Source organism: Salmo salar, chromosome ssa02 (assembly GCF_905237065.1).
Source record: "Salmo salar chromosome ssa02, Ssal_v3.1, whole genome shotgun sequence".
Lineage (NCBI taxonomy): Eukaryota > Metazoa > Chordata > Actinopteri > Salmoniformes > Salmonidae > Salmo > Salmo salar.
This window is the reverse complement of record NC_059443.1, coordinates 16,274,269-16,293,817: the sequence shown is the minus strand read 5'-3', so window position 1 is coordinate 16,293,817 and position 19,549 is coordinate 16,274,269. Positions and strand designations below refer to the sequence as shown.

The window sequence follows — 19,549 nt, the reverse complement described above, 5'->3', positions numbered from 1 at the left end:
ATAAATGCAACATACAATCATTTGACTGAGTTACAGTTCATATAAGAAAATCTGTCAAAATTGAAATAAATCAATTAGGCCCCTAATCTTTGGATTTCACATGACTGGGCAGGGGCGCAGCCGGGGGGGGGCATAGGCCCACCCACTGGGGAGCCAGGCCCACCCACTGGGGAGCCAGGCCCAGCCAATCAGAATGAGTTTTTCCCCACAAAAGGGTGACTGGTCTCAGACGATCCCGCAAGAGAGGAAACTTGTTGTGGAGGTCCTGGGCTGGCGTGGTTACTCATGGTCTGCAGTTGTGAGGCCGATTGAACATGCTGCTAAATTCTCTAAAATGACATTGGAGGTGGCTTATGGTAGAGAAACCATTCCTGCAGTTAGCATGCCAATTGCACGCTCCCTCAAAACTTGACACATCTGTGGCATTGTGATGTGTGACAAAACTGCATATTTTAGTGGCCTTTTATTGTCCCCAGCACAAGGTGTACCTGTGTAATGCTGTTTAATCAGCTTCTTGATATGCCACACCTGTAAGGTGGATGGATTATCTTGGCAAAGGAGAAATGTAAACAAATTTGTGCTCAATTTGAGAGAAATAAGCTTTTTGTGCGCATGGAAAATGAATGAGATCTTTTATTTCAGCTCTTGAGCAAGGGGACCAACACTTTACATGTTGCGTTTATATTTTTGTTGTTGTTTGTAACACATTAGCTTGAAAATCAAACGGAACAAAATTGTTCAAAAAAATTATACTGAACAAAAATATAAACGCAACATGTAAAGTGTTGGCCTCTGTAGAGTGATGTCATTCTCCCTAACCCCTCCACTCTGGCCCTGAGCCCATGTCCCAGACAGACAGAACAACAACACCAGCAGAGCTCCAGCACCCCTCATTCTGAAACAATACCTCTTCAGAACTAATGTAGTCTACTGGGCTCAGTCCTCTTCTTTATACACACTGGTCTTGGTAATCTGATGCATGAGAAACCAACACATGTTGCAACTCAGTGGAACGTTAAAATATCACCAAGGACAAGTAAAGTCATGGGTAAAAAGTACACAAATACAGGTGCACACCAGTGTACAATACAATAGCCTGTCAAAATGTGACAATTATTCCCTCTTGTGGTTAAATATTAAATCTCTCTTCAACTTTGAAAGATTTATCTGCCCTTCCTCAGAAGTAGAATGGGGAATAAGGACAAAAAAAATGTAATCATTGAAACATTATTTTGAAAATACATTTTAAGCTCAACAAGTTTCAATGATTTCACTTTTTTTTTTATCCTTAACGCTCATTTTACTTCTGAGTAGGAAATACCAGCTCTGCTGGTGTTGCTGTTCTGTCTGTCTGGGACATGGGCTCAGGGGGAGAGTGGAGGGGTTAGGGAGAGGAGCTGAAGAGAGAGAATGCAGGTATGCGGGTATGATCATAAGCAATCAGTAGGGAATTATTACTACAGTATTGATACAATTTAGTAGCAATCAACAATAGCTTGAAGATGACATGCTTGAACATATTTTTTTATTTTATTCTACAACTCCAGCACAAGCAGCAGCACTGTCAGCCATGGGGGCAAGAGTGACAGCCAGGTAGAGGTGCTGAAGACAGACAACGCAGGTAATATGAATATATGGCTTACAAATAATTACAGATAAGTTAAGGTAACGGATGTGCTGTCTTTATGTCAGCAGAACTGTCAGCCTTGGGGAGCCAGGTGGAATAGCTGAAGAGACAGAATACAGGTACACAGACTAACAACTTTATCTCAAGTTTGCTCTGATAAAAACGTTAGTGCTAAAATGCGTCAGCCACCACTTTATCATTTATTTTCAAAGTTTAAATTGTTGCCTTTCTTCTTGTCTGCTGACTAAGATATTTCCAAAGACATCTTGCATTGTTAATTTTTACTTGTTTCTCCATTATCATTATGTATGTGTCCTGTGTACTCCCCTGTGCTCACATATAGACCCAAGCTGGCCTTCTCTGCTGGTTTGACTAACTCAGGAAAAGTAGGACCTTTCAATACGGAGACCCAACTGATCTACACCAAAGTCTTCACCAACATCAGCAATAGAAAGTTGCAAACCTAAATCCTGAAATAAGGCAACATCCAAATCTGTTTTGGGATAAACTCTCATAATGCATATCACACAACAGATGGGATATGAATTTAGGGTATACACTTGACTTCAGACAACTTTTCAGGTTTGAATATGTCTGACAAGCTGCTTAAACATCTATTCAAAGCGCCGTATCGAAGGCTATGTCCTCGGTATAGGCTACTCGTGGTGCTAAGAACTGTTCATAGACATCCAATCGTTTTTAGCCACCTATTGCAGAACTCTAAATAATAAAACACTATATCGGGAGGGTGGTAGATTAGAATGGTTCATCTGAAACACTTGTCACACTTGCAGTAGCCCTACGCATAGTATTGTGCCCAAAGACAACACTCGCTCTGTGTTTAACTCTGTGCGTAATTTGGGGATACTTCCATGACAAGCAGCTCGGACAGCGTTGTCGTGAAGCCACGCTTCCCCAGTCCGTGCGCGCGGGACAGCATGCAGTCCACGTACATGGCCCAGAAGTGCTGTGCGAGCTCTAGGAACAGCTCGTTGTGCTTCTGCCTCTGCGACGCGCGCAAGTATGTCATGAAATCCCCAGTGCGCCCCAGCTGTCCGCCAGGCGCAACCGCCGTGTCTGGATCCCCGCGAGGGAAGACGAGTCCCAGCAGCCAGAGTCGATCTCGTCCAGGTTACCAGGAGCACTGAAGCCACCGAGCCCCACTCCCCCGGTCCCGATCAAAAGGTTGGGCATGGTGTTGGAAGAGGCGGTGGGGAGCGATAGGAGAGAGAGCCCTGAGTGGCCAAGAGCTGGGAATGCAGACAAATAGCCTAAGAGAAAGAAGGCTAAAGTAAAATATAGGCTACCTGCCTACTGTGACAGGTAGCCTATATTTTACTTTAGCCTTCTTTCTCTTAGGCTATTTGTCTCTGCATTCCCAGCTCTTGGCCACTCAGGGCTCTCTCTCCTATCGCTACCCAAATTAATTAATTCATCCCATTATGTTCCTATCAACAGAAAATGTGAGTAGTGAAATCAGAGGTGTACGTAATGATCTCCCTCTCAAAGAAAAACGTCCATAGCCTCTATAGGCTATGTCTGACTGATTGACCAACAGACTGACTGACTGAATGGGATGAATTAATTAATTTGGGTAGAGTATGCTGTAACATTACAAACAAATAGGGCCTAACCTAAAATTAGTTAACCTTTCAAAAACACCACTAGTATAGGCTATCAAAGAGATGTAACCAAATTATTGTTCAAAACACTGATTTCTTTGTAGACTAAGACTACAGGTAAAATCCCACAACATAAACTAATATTTTGTGTGCATAGTTTAGCTGGGGAGGAGAGGGAGGCGGGACTAGCTACCTTGACTGACGCTGACATCATCGAATCACCGCCCCGTTTGCTGTTTCCTGTTCCAACACCAAACAACCTATAACAACACATGTGAACGGCTAATCTGACGTCTTCAGGCAAAAATGCCACAAACGGTCAACTGTAACTTCTAAATATTCAGTCAAAATGGTTTGGATCAGTAGGATTTGTTACCGGAAGGTTAGCAACCCAGTGTTACAAATACAGTTGCATCATAATTCGCTAACAAGATAGCTAGCTATACCAAATATATTTATAACTAACCCCTCCTGTCTGTGTGGCTCTACTATCCAGGTAGCCATGCTAGCTAGCTTAGTTTGCTAGTCGTAGGTGGTCTTCTGTTGCCCTTCACGGTCAGTTTCGTAGCTAGTTGATTGTGCTGTTCTATCAGTTTTACATGGTCGTTTCTACAATGAACTTGCTAGCTATGGAAATGGAAATAGTTTCACTGTGTAGCCCAACGTTACTGTCCACGTCATTGTAGAAGACAGTACAATATATTAATTGCTGTAGATATTTCAGTTGTCTGACGCAAAGTGTTGAGTGATGTCATCGCTACTCTTTCCTCCAGTATGGTAACTTTGTGGACAACCTGCGTTTGTATGTGCGAGGGGGAAGTGGGGGGATGGGGCTTCCCCGTCTGGGGGGTCAGGGAGGGAAAGGGGGAGACGTGTGGGTGGTGGCTCAGAAGGAGATGACGCTGAAGAGGGTCAAGGATAAGTACCCCCAGAAACGCTTCATCGCTGGAGTAGGAACCAACAGCAGGTATGTCTGGACCACAACTCGATGAGCTCATCGGTCGATCACTTATATATGTAGACGGCACACATATTGGATAACCCATGAAATAATTTGACAACAATTATTTCTAATGTCCTTTTTGGAAGCGTCATGACATGAACTACCAGCAATCTAGTCCCGTGTGTGTGTGTGCGTGTGCGTGTGTGTGTAGTGTAGTGTAGTGTAGTGTAGTGTCCGTGCTCTGAGGGGGCAGAAAGGAGAGGACCAAGAAGTCCTGGCTCCTCCTGGCATTACTGTCACCAACGATGATGGAAAGGTCCTCAGTAAGTCTTAACACACGATACACCTCCTTCACTGACACAAGGCACTGTGTACTGGTTGAAGATGATGTTGATGTCTGCACTCAGGATGAGAGTGTTGGGTGTAAATTCAACTGACTATAGTTCATCAATCCCCTCCATAGGTGAGCTGAACACTGAGGGGGATCGTGTGCTGGTGGCCAGAGGGGGTCAAGGAGGCTCCTACCACTCAGAGTTCCTGCCCAGTAAGGGCCAGACTAGACAGATACGACTGGACCTCAAACTCATCGCTGACCTCGGCCTGGTGGGGTGAGACAGGGGACACACATTCACACACACACAATCATACAGGAACACATTGACTTCATGATTTCCCCCTCCATCATTACCAGGTTCCCCAATGCAGGAAAGTCCTCTCTACTGACCGCCCTGTCTCACGCCAAACCCCAGATTGCCAGCTATGCCTGTGAGTATTGAGTGCACATTTACACACACATCCCGTTGAAGTGAATGTTCCATATATTACCCAGTTTTTTGTCAAATATTTGAATGGAGGATGACACCATGATGTTTGAGTTATTTATGAATGGTAAATGTTTGTGTTGTTGTTCTGCAGTCACCACTCTGAGACCGGAGATTGGCAAGGTCATGTATGAAGACCATAAACAGGTAAGAGAAGCAAATGAGGTCACTTCCTCCCTTTTGTGTGACTCAATGTTTTCCTTCACCTGATTGGTTCATTCTCAAGATTGTCTTTCTTCTGGTTTGTCAATACTCGGTGTTCTCTCTCCTCTGATTGGTCCATTCTGTGTTCTCTTCTGGGATTGGTGTAGATCTCAGTGGCAGACCTCCCAGGGCTGATAGAGGGGGCCCACATGAATAGAGGCATGGGCCACCAGTTCCTCAAACACGTGGAGAGGACCAGACAGCTGCTCTTTGTGGTTCGACCTAAACACAAACACAATTTATGGTCAAAGTCTCAAGGAGATTTGTGGCGAGAAAGCCTCTAGCTGTAATACTGATGAAGTCTATCTTCTCTCTCTGGTCATAGGTGGACGTTTGTGGTTTCCAGCTGGCAAGCAAAACGCCCTTTAGGTCTGCTTTTGAGGCTGTTCAACTTTTAATTAAAGTGAGGCTAGCAGGACACATCTACCGTAAATTCCGGACTATAAGCCTCAACTTTTTTCCCAGGCTTTGAACCTCGCGGCTTAAACAATGACGCGGCTAATATATGGATTTTTCCCGCTTTCATTCTGTGACGTGCTCAGTTGTTTGGCGGCATGAAGCTTTCATTAGACCAATGAAATTGCCGAACGGGTTAAGGTCAAACAATTTTTTTGTTTACTGTTTAGATTAAATCGAGCGCTCTCAAACTTCCCATCATTCTGATTGCGGTAGTCATTTTGTCACCCTCATCATGGAAAAGATACAGAGAAATGCATATGATTCAGCTTTCAAGTTGAAGGCGATTGATCTGGCTGTTGGAAAAGGAAATAGAGCTGCTGCACGGGAGCTTGGTCTTAATGAGTCGATGATAAGACGTTGGAAACAGCAGCGTGAGGAATTGACTCAGTGCAAAAAGACAACCTAAAGCTTACTGCTAATTTTTATTTTTTTGTTACAAGCCGTGTTTCGTTAAAGCCTATTTATTTTTGTTACAAGCCGTGTTTCGTTAAAGCCTGTGTAAAGTTCATTTGTTTCAATGTACCGGTAGGCACCTGCGGCTTATAGACATGTACGGCTTATTTATGTAAAAAAAAAAGTGGGTGCGGCTTATATTCAGGTGCGCTTAATAGTCCGGAAATTACGGTACACAGAAACCACCCACTCCCTCCGAGCACCAGTATCACAATATGTTCTCTCTCTCTCTCCTTATCCCACTCTCTGCCGCCCGTCCCCTGCTCTCTCTCAACCCCTCCTATAGGAGTTGGAGCTGTATAAGGAGGATCTCCCGTGTAAGCCTGCTGTGTTGGTGGTCAATAAGATGGACCTGCCTGATGCAGAGGACAAACTCACAGAGCTGCAGGAGCAACTCCTAAACCCACATGGTAATCTAATGATATACATAGATTATAAACTAAGGTAATACTTAGGTAATTAAGGTGTATGATCTGTGACATTAGACTACTCATAGTGCCCCCCTGGTGTTCTCCTCCCTTTCAGAGTTCTCCCACCTGTTACCTGACGATATGGTTCCTAAGAACAACATGGATTTCAGACACGTGGTTCCTATCTCAGCTGCCACCGGTTTTGGCATCGCACACCTCAAGACCTGTATCCGCCAATCATTAGACAAGGATGCCTCTATGGCAACGGAGTCCCAGCACTGTGATAGGCTACAGGCGCTGAGAGGGGCGGTCCCAGCCAAGAACACACTCACATGGGGCCCCACCGCCTCAGTTTGAGCTGAACTGTGGAACATTCAGGGTTAATATGTTCTGCAGTTTTGAAAAAGGGTTTGAACTTGATTCATGTTCACTCAGCCTGGAATGTTTTCAATATTGTGGAAGTCAGGGTGATGTTCCTACCTATCATACCCTAGGTAGGATGACTCCTCGACATTCATCCTGGCTCTGCACCCCTGGACAGAGTTAGAGGTCGAGAAAGAGGGCTGACAAAAAGGGGGGGAAGTACGCTTGTGTTTTTCTGCTGGATGTTGTCTCTGACTGTTTGCTTGATGTAATATGTTGCTTTTCCACCATGTAGTAATACATGTTCATTAATGCTGCCTCCTTTAGCAATAACCTTAAGGGAAACTAAACATACATACACAGAAAATATCGATGAAAGTTTTATTTTATATTAAATATATTACAATACTGAATGATATTGTAAGAAAAGAAAAAAAAATATGGGCATTGATTTTGCATTGTCAGTCTATGTACAGCATATAGTAAAATAAAAGTGCAGTAATTATAGTGGGGTCTTAATGATTGACACCCTCCATAAAGATGAGCAATAATGATTGTATGAAGTAATTCAAATATTGAGCTATATTGTTTTTTTTTTTTAAAGGGGGAAATTATTGATTTATACTAATACAGTGAGAGATTGTTTAACAAGTAATATGTATTTTTCTCAAAAAGGAATGCCAAAATTGACACCCCTAAAGATTCTTAGAAATAAAGTCAGTCAAAAGTTTATTTGGTCCCATATTCCCAGCATGCAATGACATGTTTTGTTGTTGTTGTTGCATCCAACAAGTTTTTAGAGTCATTGTAGTCATTGGTGTAGTCATTGTGTGCTAGGAATATGGGATCGAATATGAAACTTTTGACTACTTTATAAGAACCCTTTGGCGTTTCAATCATTTTGACCCCTACCTTTTTGAGGTAGATCTTTCTCTGAGCAAAAGTATTATCAAATAATATAATTTCCCTTTATTGTTTTGTTACATACAATTTAGTTCAGTATTTGAATTATTTATTTTACAGTCATTATTGCTCATCTTTATGCAGTGTGTCAAACATTTGGGAACCCAATGTATATAGATTTTGTAGGTCGCAGTAGGAGCATACTGCAGCAGGATGGGACTGCATGGTGCATGCAGAGGCCTGATATAACCTACTTTTCAGTAGACTGCATGGTGCGTTCAGAGGCCTGATATAACCTACTTTTCAGTAGACTGCATGGTGCATGCAGAGGCCTGATATAACCTACTTTTCAGTAGACTGCATGGTGCATGCAGAGGCCTGATATAACCTACTTTTCAGTAGACTGCATGGTGCATGCAGAGGCCTGATATAACCTACTTTTCAGTAGACTGCATGGTGCGTTCAGAGGCCTGATATAACCTACTTTTCAGTAGACTGCATGGTGCGTTCAGAGGCCTGATATAACCTACTTTTCAGTAGACTGCATGGTGCGTTCAGAGGCCTGATATAACCTACTTTTCAGTAGACTGCATGGTGCGTTCAGAGGCCTGATATAACCTACTTTTCAGTAGACTGCATGGTGCGTTCAGAGGCCTGATATAACCTACTTTTCAGTAGACTGCATGGTGTGTTCAGAGGCCTGATATAACCTACTTTTCAGTAGACTGCATGGTGCGTTCAGAGGCCTGATATAACCTACTTTTCAGTAGACTGCATGGTGCATGCAGAGGCCTGATATAACCTACTTTTCAGTAGACTGCATGGTGCGTTCAGAGGCCTGATATAACCTACTTCTCCACAGGCTACGGCTGGGTGGTTGGTGCTTGGTTGTATTGATACATTCAAGAATCTGTCCATACGTTTGGACGTTTCTCTGTGCGGTCCGGTTGGGTTACGTCAGTCAAGCCACTAATACAGATAACACACATCAGACAAGTTACATCTTGTTACCTGGACAGGTTCCACCTGCCACCATCCTAACGTCTAATATACCTCAATCCTATGACCTGCAGGTAAATTATCATAGATGTCAGAATTAAGACAGTATGATATTTAAAATATTGCTTGAGAAGTATGATCCTTTATTTTCATATTACCACGGCCTAGGGAATCCTTGGTCAAAACTCAAGTTACTAAGCACCAGCCAATCATATCGTAATTGAAATAAGACGAGTGACGAGAGCTTTAGTCAACATGAGCTCGCCTGCACAGATCTCTATAGCATAATGCACCCCATGTTGCCATAGCTGCGTCCCATCCTCATACCATAGAAGACACGTATAGATCTTCACATGCCAGAGCGGTCCGAGAGGAGTGTGTGCTTTAAAAAACGAATGTGGCCGCATCATATCTCCATTCCACTCAACGCACAGAAGAACAATAATGCAGTTGGTCTGTCTGAATAACAGCTGTACACAACACTGAGAAGAGAACATATAAAGGTACTTAAGAGTAAAAAAAGAATACTTGAGACTTGTCATACAGTAGCAATATTAATGTGATATTGTGGTGATCTTAATATCTATGCAGTCATAGTGCATACAGTAGAAAATCAAAACGATCAGTGCCCACATCTTAAACTTAAGCATACGCAGTTAACATACAGCAGGCCTAACTGATATGGACAGTACAGTAACTACAGGATGGGGGTTGTGACTTCTGTACAAATAAGTTTCCCTTTAGCCACAGATCTAAGATCAGCTTTCCACTCCCCAATTCACAACATTTACCATCAGGGGGGTAAGATACAAAACTGACCTTGGATCAGTAACTAAGAACACTTTATCCTACTCTTGAGTAGGTAAGAACCTGAATCTTAAGCCACTAGATTCCTCGGGCCATTCATGAAAATGTTTGAGACCTGGTTGATTATGTTGAAAACCTGTTCACTACTGGAATGGGGTTTATGGTATGAAATTCCAAGAAGATAACAGCAATTGGCAATCAAGGAAAAAGTATTTCAATGACATGCTTATTTCATATTACAGCCTCACAGACAGATTACTAGAGAACAGCGATAGTGTGCTAGCTAGTAGATCCATTGTCATTCTGTTGGTCTTATACATCTCAAACAGCAAGCACTGTACAGGACGCTTCATCATTTACAGACAGCAGGGCAAACTTACAGTAGGAAACAAAACAAAAGCAAAAATGCAGATTTTAATCATTTTATCCAAACAAATCCCAAATCCAAGTTCATCTGACACAATGTTCAGTTTCCACATTGTTATTCCCACATCGTCCAGTTGGATCTCAGTGGGTTGTCGGTTCCAGTTGTATCTATCTGTTATGTCTGTTCTCACACTGTACACCAGGGGCGGACTGGGACCAGAAATCGGCTCTGGCATTTTAAACACAACGGCCCATTTCTTTCCTCGAGGCCCCCATTATTAGCAAGATAATTATCATTTTGCCCCCCCAAAAAACAAGTAAGACAGGCCCACTGTGTTAAAAATAGACCAGCCCATCTTGCATTTGCCCAAAATGCCAGATGGCCAGTCTGTCCCTGCTGTACATACAGACCATAGTGTGGAATGATTATAGTCACAGGACATTTCTCCAACTTCTCTAAACCACCATGGCCAAATGAACATTTATATCACATCTAAAACTACAAAAAACACTTGTTCTCTCCCCTCTGTAGCGAGGAAGGGCTCATGGGACTATCTTAGTTCAAATCATATTCATCATTATCAATATCCAAATGGATAAAATGCTCAGTTAATGTTATAAATCAATGACATTCTTAAGTTTACTGTCTTAATTATGACGGGCTGTGACAGTGTCCATTACTCAGAGAAAGGGATGACACAAAGGGGAAATATAGAACACTGTACATTCTGCTGTGGAAGAAAAAGAAAGCTGGAGTGTTCACACAGCCACACGAGAGAGAAGAGAGAGAGTTCAGCCAGAAATGAAAAGAGAGAAACAGACAGGAAAAACAAGTACGGGGTCTCTACAAAGACCTACGGAGAACCCGTCTGTCTATAACACGAACCACAGCAGGAGGAGTAGAGAAGAGGGGGAGCATCCCTTCATCTTTCACCTCTCAGAAAGTAAAAAAGAAAAGCACAGATTACTCTGCCTTTAAGCTGTACATATTTACAACGATAACCAAATCCTTCAGGAAAACCTGACAGGGCGAAAGAAAGAGAACAGGGAGTGGCTAGGGTCTAGGGTCCATGTCAGGGGCAGTTGGCTAGTATAATCTGTGATACAGTACATAATGAGTCGCTGATCACAGAGATAGAAGAAGCCTATAATGTAAAGAAAGCTTAAAGGCCTAGAGTACGTATGACATCACCATCCCCCACATGCTGTCCGTCCCAGACTTCTTCTTCTTTATGACACTAGGAAGAGTTGATTAACAGGGGGTTCTCATGCATACAGTGTTGGAGTTTTCTACAGTAATTTAACAGCGTGCTTCAAAATGGTAAAGAAATCTGCCGATATGATAGCTGTCCGCACCCCTCAACAGAGAGGAGCACCAATCAGAGGAGAGAGTTTACATGGGGGCAGGGCTAGAGGGAGGTTGGGGGGAGAGGTGAGTAAGGTAAGATGGGACAGTTTGAGGGAGGAGCTAGAAGAGTGTGGTGGAAGCTGGGGGGATGTTGGGGTGTTGGGAGTGGGGGAGACATCCCAACGAGGCCTCTCCTCTCTGTTTGCACCGTTACCATCACAACAGCTTTGCTTTTTCCTCACCAATGAGTGAAGGGCTGATCTCTGGTGGATCTCGATCTGAAAGGGATCTTGTCTTGCCTCGTTCTGTCTTGGCTTGTCAGTGTAGGAATGACAGCTGGCCCCTGTAGCGTCCCCTACTGAGCAGGTCAGGTCTGACGGACCTCGCACACATTCTCACACACTCTCACACCCTCCTCTTCATCTTCCTCCGCTTCTCTTTTCCGCTCACATTTTTCGTCATTTTGTTTCAATTTTGTTTTGCTTTGTATTTTTGAATTCATAGAAAAGTGGACGAAAATGTAGTTCTTAAGTAGTTTTGCAGAGTAGATAACAGGAGTGTTATATTGAAGTCTCCCACAGCTGCAGGGAGAGAAACGAGATGAAGAGACAAAGACTATAATTAGATAATGGCTTCAGTACCTTAACTGTAGTTAACCCCACAATGCAATAGGGGTATTTATAGTACACACGTCATGAACTACTACTGTATTTACCTTTATGTTACGTATGAGATGTTATGTATAGTATGTTACGTATGAGATGTTATGTACAGTATATGTTACGTATGAGACGTTATGTACAGTATATATTACGTATGAGACGTTATGTACAGTATGTTACGTATGAGATGTTATGTAGAGTATGTGTTACGTATGAGACGTTATGTACAGTATATGTTACGTATGAGATGTTATGTACAGTATGTTACGTATGAGACGTTATGTACAGTATATGTTACGTATGAGATGTTATGTACAGTATATGTTACGTATGAGACGTTATGTACAGTATGTTACGTATGAGATGTTATGTACAGTATATGTTACGTATGAGATGTTATGTACAGTATATGTTACGTATGAGACGTTATGTACAGTATGTTACGTATGAGATGTTATGTACAGTATATGTAACGTATGAGACGTTATGTACAGTATATGTTACGTATGAGATGTTATGTACAGTATGTTACGTATGAGATGTTATGTACAGTATGTTACGTATGAGATGTTATGTGCAGTATATGTTACGTATGAGACGTTATGTACAGTATATATTACGTATGAGACGTTATGTACAGTATATATTACGTATGAGATGTTATGTACAGTATGTTACGTATGAGATGTTATGTACAGTATATGTTACGTATGAGATGTTATGTGCAGTATATGTTACGTATGAGACGTTATGTACAGTATATGTTACGTATGAGATGTTATGTGCAGTATATGTTACGTATGAGACGTTATGTACAGTATATGTAACGTATCAGATGTTATGTACAGTATATGTTACGTATGAGACGTTATGTACAGTATATGTTACGTATGAGATGTTATGTGCAGTATATGTTACGTATGAGATGTTATGTACAGTATATGTAACGTATCAGATGTTATGTACAGTATATGTTACGTATGAGATGTTATGTACAGTATATGTAACGTATCAGATGTTATGTACAGTATATGTTACGTATGAGATGTTATGTACAGTATATGTAACGTATCAGATGTTATGTACAGTATATGTTACGTATGAGATGTTATGTGCAGTATATGTTACATATGAGATGTTATGTGCAGTATGTGCTATGTACTGTGTTGTTATAGTAGTTTACCCTGGCACTCTGCCTGTTGGCCTTCCTCTGGTCGTCGGGGAGGGGGGGCATGGGGTAAGGGTACCTCCGGCTGGACGCAATGGACCCCGTGGAGGAGGTGGGCGACTTCGCCGGGGAGAGCGTCCTGAAAGAGACAGGAAATTACCTCACTATAGACGGTGACATCATCATTCTTACTGATCTGCCCGGAACAGGCAGAAGTTGCCCCTAAACACAGAGGCAGACATTTTTTCATGACCCTAACGGTTAAGGTTCAGATTGGGGGTACGATAATTTGACCCTAGAGCTGTGGTTAGGGGAAGCATCTGCCTGTGCCAGAGTAGACCAGCCTGAACAGGCCTGGTCTGGGAACAGTCACCTCTACCTCTCATCGACCTGCCTATGACATCAACCGCTGCACCATCATCAGCAATGCAACAGGGCCAGCTGTGCTGTGGCTGGAGTGGGAGTGGGCAGGTCAGTCAGTCACCCACTGAGTACAGTTCATTTGACTAGACCTGTGCCTGTGTTGGAGCGTATCTGGGCTGGTCCAGGACCAGAAGGTGTAGTGGAGATGGTGTCATGGTGGGTAAATGTGAACCGACCAGGTCGGTGAGCACAGAGACACTCAGTAGGGGACTCAGACATGTGTGTAGCACAATGATGACATCAGAGCAAACACAACACTGAACATGCAGAGATAAAGAGAGAGAAGATGGCAAGAGCAACGGAGGGAAATAAAGAAATAGACTAGTAATAGAGATTATTTCTAATGACTTCCTTTTTGGTGTCATTACAAATAAAACAAAACAATTATGTTACTCAATACTCAACAAAATGTAAAACTGTTGTAAAAGTTCAGCAGCTATTGATACATCCAACCATCCTACATCCTAGATGGAACCATCGTACGCTAAAAGCAATGATTCATGGGAGTCCAAAGACACAAGAGGACCAAGAGCTGTCAATCAAAGCTCTAACATCACCACCAGAACTACCAATCAATCTGCTCTTTATCTGTGATAAAAGGAACTGACCCCCATTGGGAACCACTGGTATAACCCTTCCCTACCTCCCCTGGCCAAATTGAACCCAAATCAATGGACCAAGCCAAAGGGGAGTTAAAAGAGGGGGGTGGGGGTTGTTGAGGAATAGGAGATGATCTGAGGTAATACCTAAGGTAGGGTCCTTCAGTGTTTTTATTCACATCTTCTACCCACTTAGTTACATCATAATGCTCTGTTTGGAAGCGAGGGGTTAAATACCTGAGGAGTGGGGATTGATAGACACACCGAGAAGGGAGGAGGAAAGGAGAAGAGGAAACAGAAGGAAAAAGAGGATGAGAGGGAGGAGGATGGAGATGAGGAAGAAGGAGAAAGAGGACGAGGGAGGAAGAGGAGATATTTTAGGAGAGCAGAGCAGACCAAAGACATTCTGAACACACACCACCAAGATGCAAGTGAGTGGAAGACAAGATGACTAGATGAATGTGTGTTTTAGTAAGATGGTCATTTGCATTTTGGCCAGGTGTCACAAATCGGTCCAAGCAGTTAAATTCTCCTCATTCACTCCCATGCTTTCAAACAAGAACAGTTGCTCTGCAAATGACCTCAGGTGCCAAAACCAAGAAACAAACAAACAAACAAACAAACAAACAAACAACAGGCTGGGATATCAACAAGGCTGAAAGGTCAACAAGGCGTTAATTGTGTTCATTCACGGGGAGCGTGTGCAGTTGTTTTTGAGTGGCCATGCTAGAAAGGACAGAAGTATGGTTTCACAAATGTCATCTTTATAAGCAATAGCCCTGACCTTAACATTTAACCTTTACCCTCACCCATAACACTAACCCCTAGATAAAAACAAACAGCTTTGTCCGTTCAAGCATGGCCATAGTGACTGCCATTAAGCCCCACATGCACTCTACAATGCCATTTATCTTTATAGAACAGTGTAGTACAACATTCTAGAACCATGGCATCTCTGAGGTAACAAAATCTGGTAATAGTCAATGTAACTCATTAATACACTTTCTTATAAAGTTCTGGAAATGCTGGATTCACACATTCTACAAGTACCCCACAATTTATATTAGGCTATTTCACCATACAGAACCTCTTGGCTTGCTGCTATTTCAGCTGATTTCTATAGTGACTGGATAGGTGTAAATACAATCCCTGAGCCATGTGGAAGCCCATCCAGGAACATGGTGACTTACTCTGTGGAGTTGGAGCGAGGACGGAACTTCTTCCCTTTCGACTTCTTGCGATTTCCACTCAGATTTCCTACAGAGGAAGGACACAGTAATACACGGTTAGCACAGGGAAATATAACTCTGTGTGTGTGTGTGTGTGTGTGTGTGTGTGTATTTACCTTGCCATGAGTTGCTCCTGGGTCGTCCGTTCTCACAAATGTCAGAGATGTGTTTGGCGTCAGGGATTCGCTCGCTCCACGAGTGGGACAGACCGTTAGACCTTCACACACAGAGTTATATTTCCTTGTGAAACAGTGATAACCATTATCATCACCATCATCATTACTGACAACCTAATCCCCAGACTTACATATTTTTTTTTTTTGCCTTTATTTAACTAGGCAAGTCAGTTAAGAACAAATTCTTATTTACAATGACGGCCTACACCGGCCAAACCCGGACGACGCTGGGCCAATTGTGCTCCGCCCTATGGGACTCCCAATCACGGTCGGTTGTGATACAGCCTGGAATCAAACCAGGGTGTCTGTAGTGACGCCTCAAGCACTGAGATGCAGTGCCTTAGACCGCTGTGCCACTTGGGAGCCCAGATTTACAACATCTGTTTAGTCGGTTTGATTTCTGGGACCACCCATACGTAAAATGTATGCACGCACGACTGTATAATATTATTATAATATTATTTTCCTTTGTCTACAGTAGAGAACGGACAGACAGCTCAAAGTAGGAGGAGGAGAGGAAGGAGACTGATGCTACATTCCATGAGAACAGACTACCACACCATGACGACGGTGAACGATAGCATGATGACAGAGAGCGATACCATGACAACAGGGAGTGATACCATGACAACGTGATGAGAAGAATGTGCAGAAAGAGGCATATTGCAACCAACACTACACAACCAACTACACATATTGCGAACAAGACAAGATACCCTCGACACACACAAAATAAGAAACCCCCTCACCACACACACACACACACACACACACACACACACACACACACACACACACACACACACACACACACACACACACACACACACACACACACACACACACACACACACACACAGAGACGTTTGCGATGGCATTGAGCAGTGAGATGATGTCACACCTGAATGCAAACAGAGAGATGTTTTGTGAGATGGAGGCGATGGAGGGGGGGAAAGAGAGCGTGTATATCTGCAGGTTAGACAGACAGCCAGACCTCTTCTTGGAGCTACAGCCTGAGTTGGTGCTGACCCCAGGGGCCAGGTCACTGTAGAACGAGTCTGCATCCCCGGGTTTCTTCACATAGTCACCCGGAGGCATTTGCCTGAGAAACGCCAACAAACATTAGACATCGGAACACTGTCCTGACATAGATGTGATTTCACAAACACATCAACAAATTGACCAACACATAAATAGATCAACAACTGATGAATGTTATAGAAAATGTGGAATTGTAAGTCGCGCTGCTAAATGACAAAAATGTAAATGGGAAAGAATAAGGATGACAAACCTGCAGAATCTTCTGTGAACCTCTGACTCAACGTAGCACCGCTGTCTGTAGCTCCTGTTAGCGAAGAAGGACAGTCACGTCAGACACACTGACCAATGACAGGATCCCAAACCAGTTCCTAATCCTAACTAGTCAGTTATCCCAGGTCTAGAGCTGAGGTCCAGCTGTACTCACTTGTATCCCCAGGCGGTGATGGCCAGGATGAGAGCCAGGAACAGAATGGAGCCAGCGATGGCCCCGATGATGATGTTAGTACTGGTGATACCTGAGAGGGGGGGAGAGAGAAAGAGAGAGGGGAGAGAGAGAGAGAGATAGAGAGAGAGAGAGAGAGAGAGAGAGAGAGAGAGAGAGAGAGAGAGAGAGAGAGAGAGAGAGAGAGCACTTTAATAACAAACTGTATTATAATTGTTTCCAGGTTAATCTGGAGGAGAAACACACTTTGAAGTGATCAAGTGATACACCTCACTTCAATAGTACACTAAAACACAGCACACTCAGAGGGAAAAGATCTGAAAGGAAAGAGGGGGGAGGAAACAGATTGCAAACATTGATGTGTATGTTTTTGAGGGAGAACGTAGAAGGATTCAGAAACATGACTGACTACAGGCTGGAGAGACTGGGAAGGGGTGAGAGGAGGAGAAAGAGGAGGAAGTGACATCACAGAAGGGGCAAACACAATGAAGAGGAACTCAGATCTGACCTCAGCGTCACTCCATCAATGACATGAGCCTGTCGACAAAGAATGTGTGTGAAGATAAACAACAAACAGAAAGAAAGACGTGCCTGGTTGATTTTTTTAACAGATACTGATGCAAACGGAAAGGCCAACAATAACGATTATATGCAAAATAACTCAACTAAACAATGAATGAACCAATGATTTATGATGAAAATAAAGGCTTAAATACGTATGTCGAACCAAAACCTCTTACAGAGTCTTTGTGTAAATAGGAGGAGAGGGAAAGAGTTAGAGAGTTAGAGAGAGTGAGAGAGATAGCAAGAGGAAGCGAGAGAGTGAGAGAATGGGAGAGAGAGTGTGAGGGAAAGAGCAAGAGCGAGTCAGAGAGACAGAGAGAGAGAGAGGGGAAGAACAAGAGGAAGCGAGAGAGTGAGAGAATGGGAGAGAGAGTGTGAGGGAAAGAGCAAGAGCGAGTCAGAGAGACAGAGAGAGAGAGAGGGGAAGAACAAGAGGAAGAGAGAGCCATTGATAAGCAGGGCTTATGTAAATAGGGGGAGAGGGAAAGAGAGAGAGAGAGAGAGAGATAGGGAGAGGGGAAGAACAAGAGGAAGAGAAAGATAGGAAGAGAGAGCCATTTATAAGCTTATGTAAATAGGGGGAGAGGGAAAGAGTTAGAGAGAGAGATAGGGAGACGTGTGGAGTTGTTTGTACCTGATACAGAGGTGGTGGGTCCAACCACCAGGTAGCTGAGAGGAGACGTAGAGTTACAATTGTCTCCAGTCCAACCCAAGTGACACACACACTTCAGCTCGTTACTGCAAATCTGCAACACACACATACACAAGCATGCAGGCACACCCACCAAACAATATGTTATTAGGAGCTGAAAGGTTGGAGGAGAGAGAAAGTGGGTGTGCATGCATGTGTGTGTTTGTGCGTTTGTGTGTGTGTATCCGTACCCCGTGTCCAGAACAGATGGTCTTCTCGGTGGTTCCAGGGCAGGTGCTGAAGTTGAACTCCTGAAGGGGCAGACACTTGTGGTTGAAGCAGACCCTCTCTGTCCCACAGGCTGTCCCATCCTCCACATAGCCCAGGTCACTGTCCCCGTCTATCATCACGTGACCCCCACTGACATACAGCACACAACACAACACAGTCACAGAGGATCCATTCATATAGAAGTTACACAGGGACATAAAAGTATAGAATTGAATTCACAGAGAGACAGCTAGAGGCATTATTCTGTATGTGCTCTGGAGGCCTGCATCATCAGAGAGAGAGCTAGAGGCATTATTCTGTATGTGCTCTGGAGGCCTGCATCATCAGAGAGAGAGCTAGAGGCATTATTCTGTATGTGCTCTGGAGGCCTGCATCATCAGAGAGAGAGCTAGAGGCATTATTCTGTATGTGATCTGCAGGCCTGCATCATCAGAGAGAGAGCTAGAGGCATTATTCTGTATGTGATCTGCAGGCCTGCATCGTCAGAGAGAGAGCTAGAGGCATTATTCTGTATGTGCTCTGGAGGCCTGCATCGTCAGAGAGAGAGCTAGAGGCATTATTCTGTATGTGCTCTGGAGGCCTGCATCATCAGAGAGAGAGCTAAAGGCATTATTCTGCATGTGCTCTGGAGGCCTGCATCGTCAGAGAGAGAGCTAGAGGCATTATTCTGTATGTGCTCTGGAGGCCTGCATCATCAGAGAGAGAGCTAGAGGCATTATTCTGTATGTGCTCTGGAGGCCTGCATCGTCAGAGAGAGAGCTAGAGGCATTATTCTGTATGTGCTCTGGAGGCCTGCATCATCAGAGAGAGAGCTAGAGGCATTATTCTGTATGTGCTCTGGAGGCCTGCATCGTCAGAGAGAGAGCTAGAGGCATTATTCTGTATGTGCTCTGGAGGCCTGCATCATCAGAGAGAGAGCTAGAGGCATTATTCTGTATGTGCTCTGGAGGCCTGCATCATCAGAGAGAGAGCTAGAGGCATTATTCTGTATGTGCTCT

General features: G+C 43.5%; 2 protein-coding genes across 4 annotated transcripts in view; one reads left to right on the top strand and one right to left on the bottom strand.

The window, feature by feature from the left end:
* The first annotated feature begins 3,080 nt into the window (after positions 1-3,080).
* On the top strand, positions 3,081-7,818 carry gtpba (GTP-binding protein 10). 2 transcript variants are annotated; one of them, XM_045696256.1, is made up of 10 exons: positions 3,081-3,631; positions 4,023-4,216; positions 4,424-4,515; positions 4,656-4,800; positions 4,884-4,957; positions 5,108-5,160; positions 5,325-5,432; positions 5,543-5,620; positions 6,416-6,539; positions 6,655-7,818. In XM_045696256.1, exons 1-10 carry the CDS (start codon positions 3,599-3,601, stop codon positions 6,894-6,896), a joined length of 1,143 nt encoding a protein of 380 aa, XP_045552212.1. In that variant the 5' UTR covers positions 3,081-3,598; the 3' UTR covers positions 6,897-7,818.
* A 79-nt stretch (positions 7,819-7,897) lies between these two features.
* LOC106576002 (disintegrin and metalloproteinase domain-containing protein 22) overlaps positions 7,898-19,549 on the bottom strand; it is a 107,882-nt gene continuing 96,230 nt past the window's right edge. Inside the window, exons 22-30 of one of the 2 annotated variants that reach the window (XM_045698510.1) lie at positions 18,512-18,680; positions 18,264-18,375; positions 17,048-17,138; positions 16,874-16,927; positions 16,484-16,684; positions 15,523-15,623; positions 15,368-15,434; positions 13,171-13,294; positions 7,898-11,906 (exon numbers count right to left, since the gene is read on the bottom strand). In XM_045698510.1, the coding sequence (XP_045554466.1) occupies positions 11,886-11,906; positions 13,171-13,294; positions 15,368-15,434; positions 15,523-15,623; positions 16,484-16,684; positions 16,874-16,927; positions 17,048-17,138; positions 18,264-18,375; positions 18,512-18,680 (940 nt within the window). In that variant the 3' untranslated portion in view covers positions 7,898-11,885. The remainder of the gene's footprint in view (positions 11,907-13,170; positions 13,295-15,367; positions 15,435-15,522; positions 15,624-16,483; positions 16,685-16,873; positions 16,928-17,047; positions 17,139-18,263; positions 18,376-18,511; positions 18,681-19,549) is intronic. The other variant, XM_045698520.1, reaches the window with a different exon arrangement.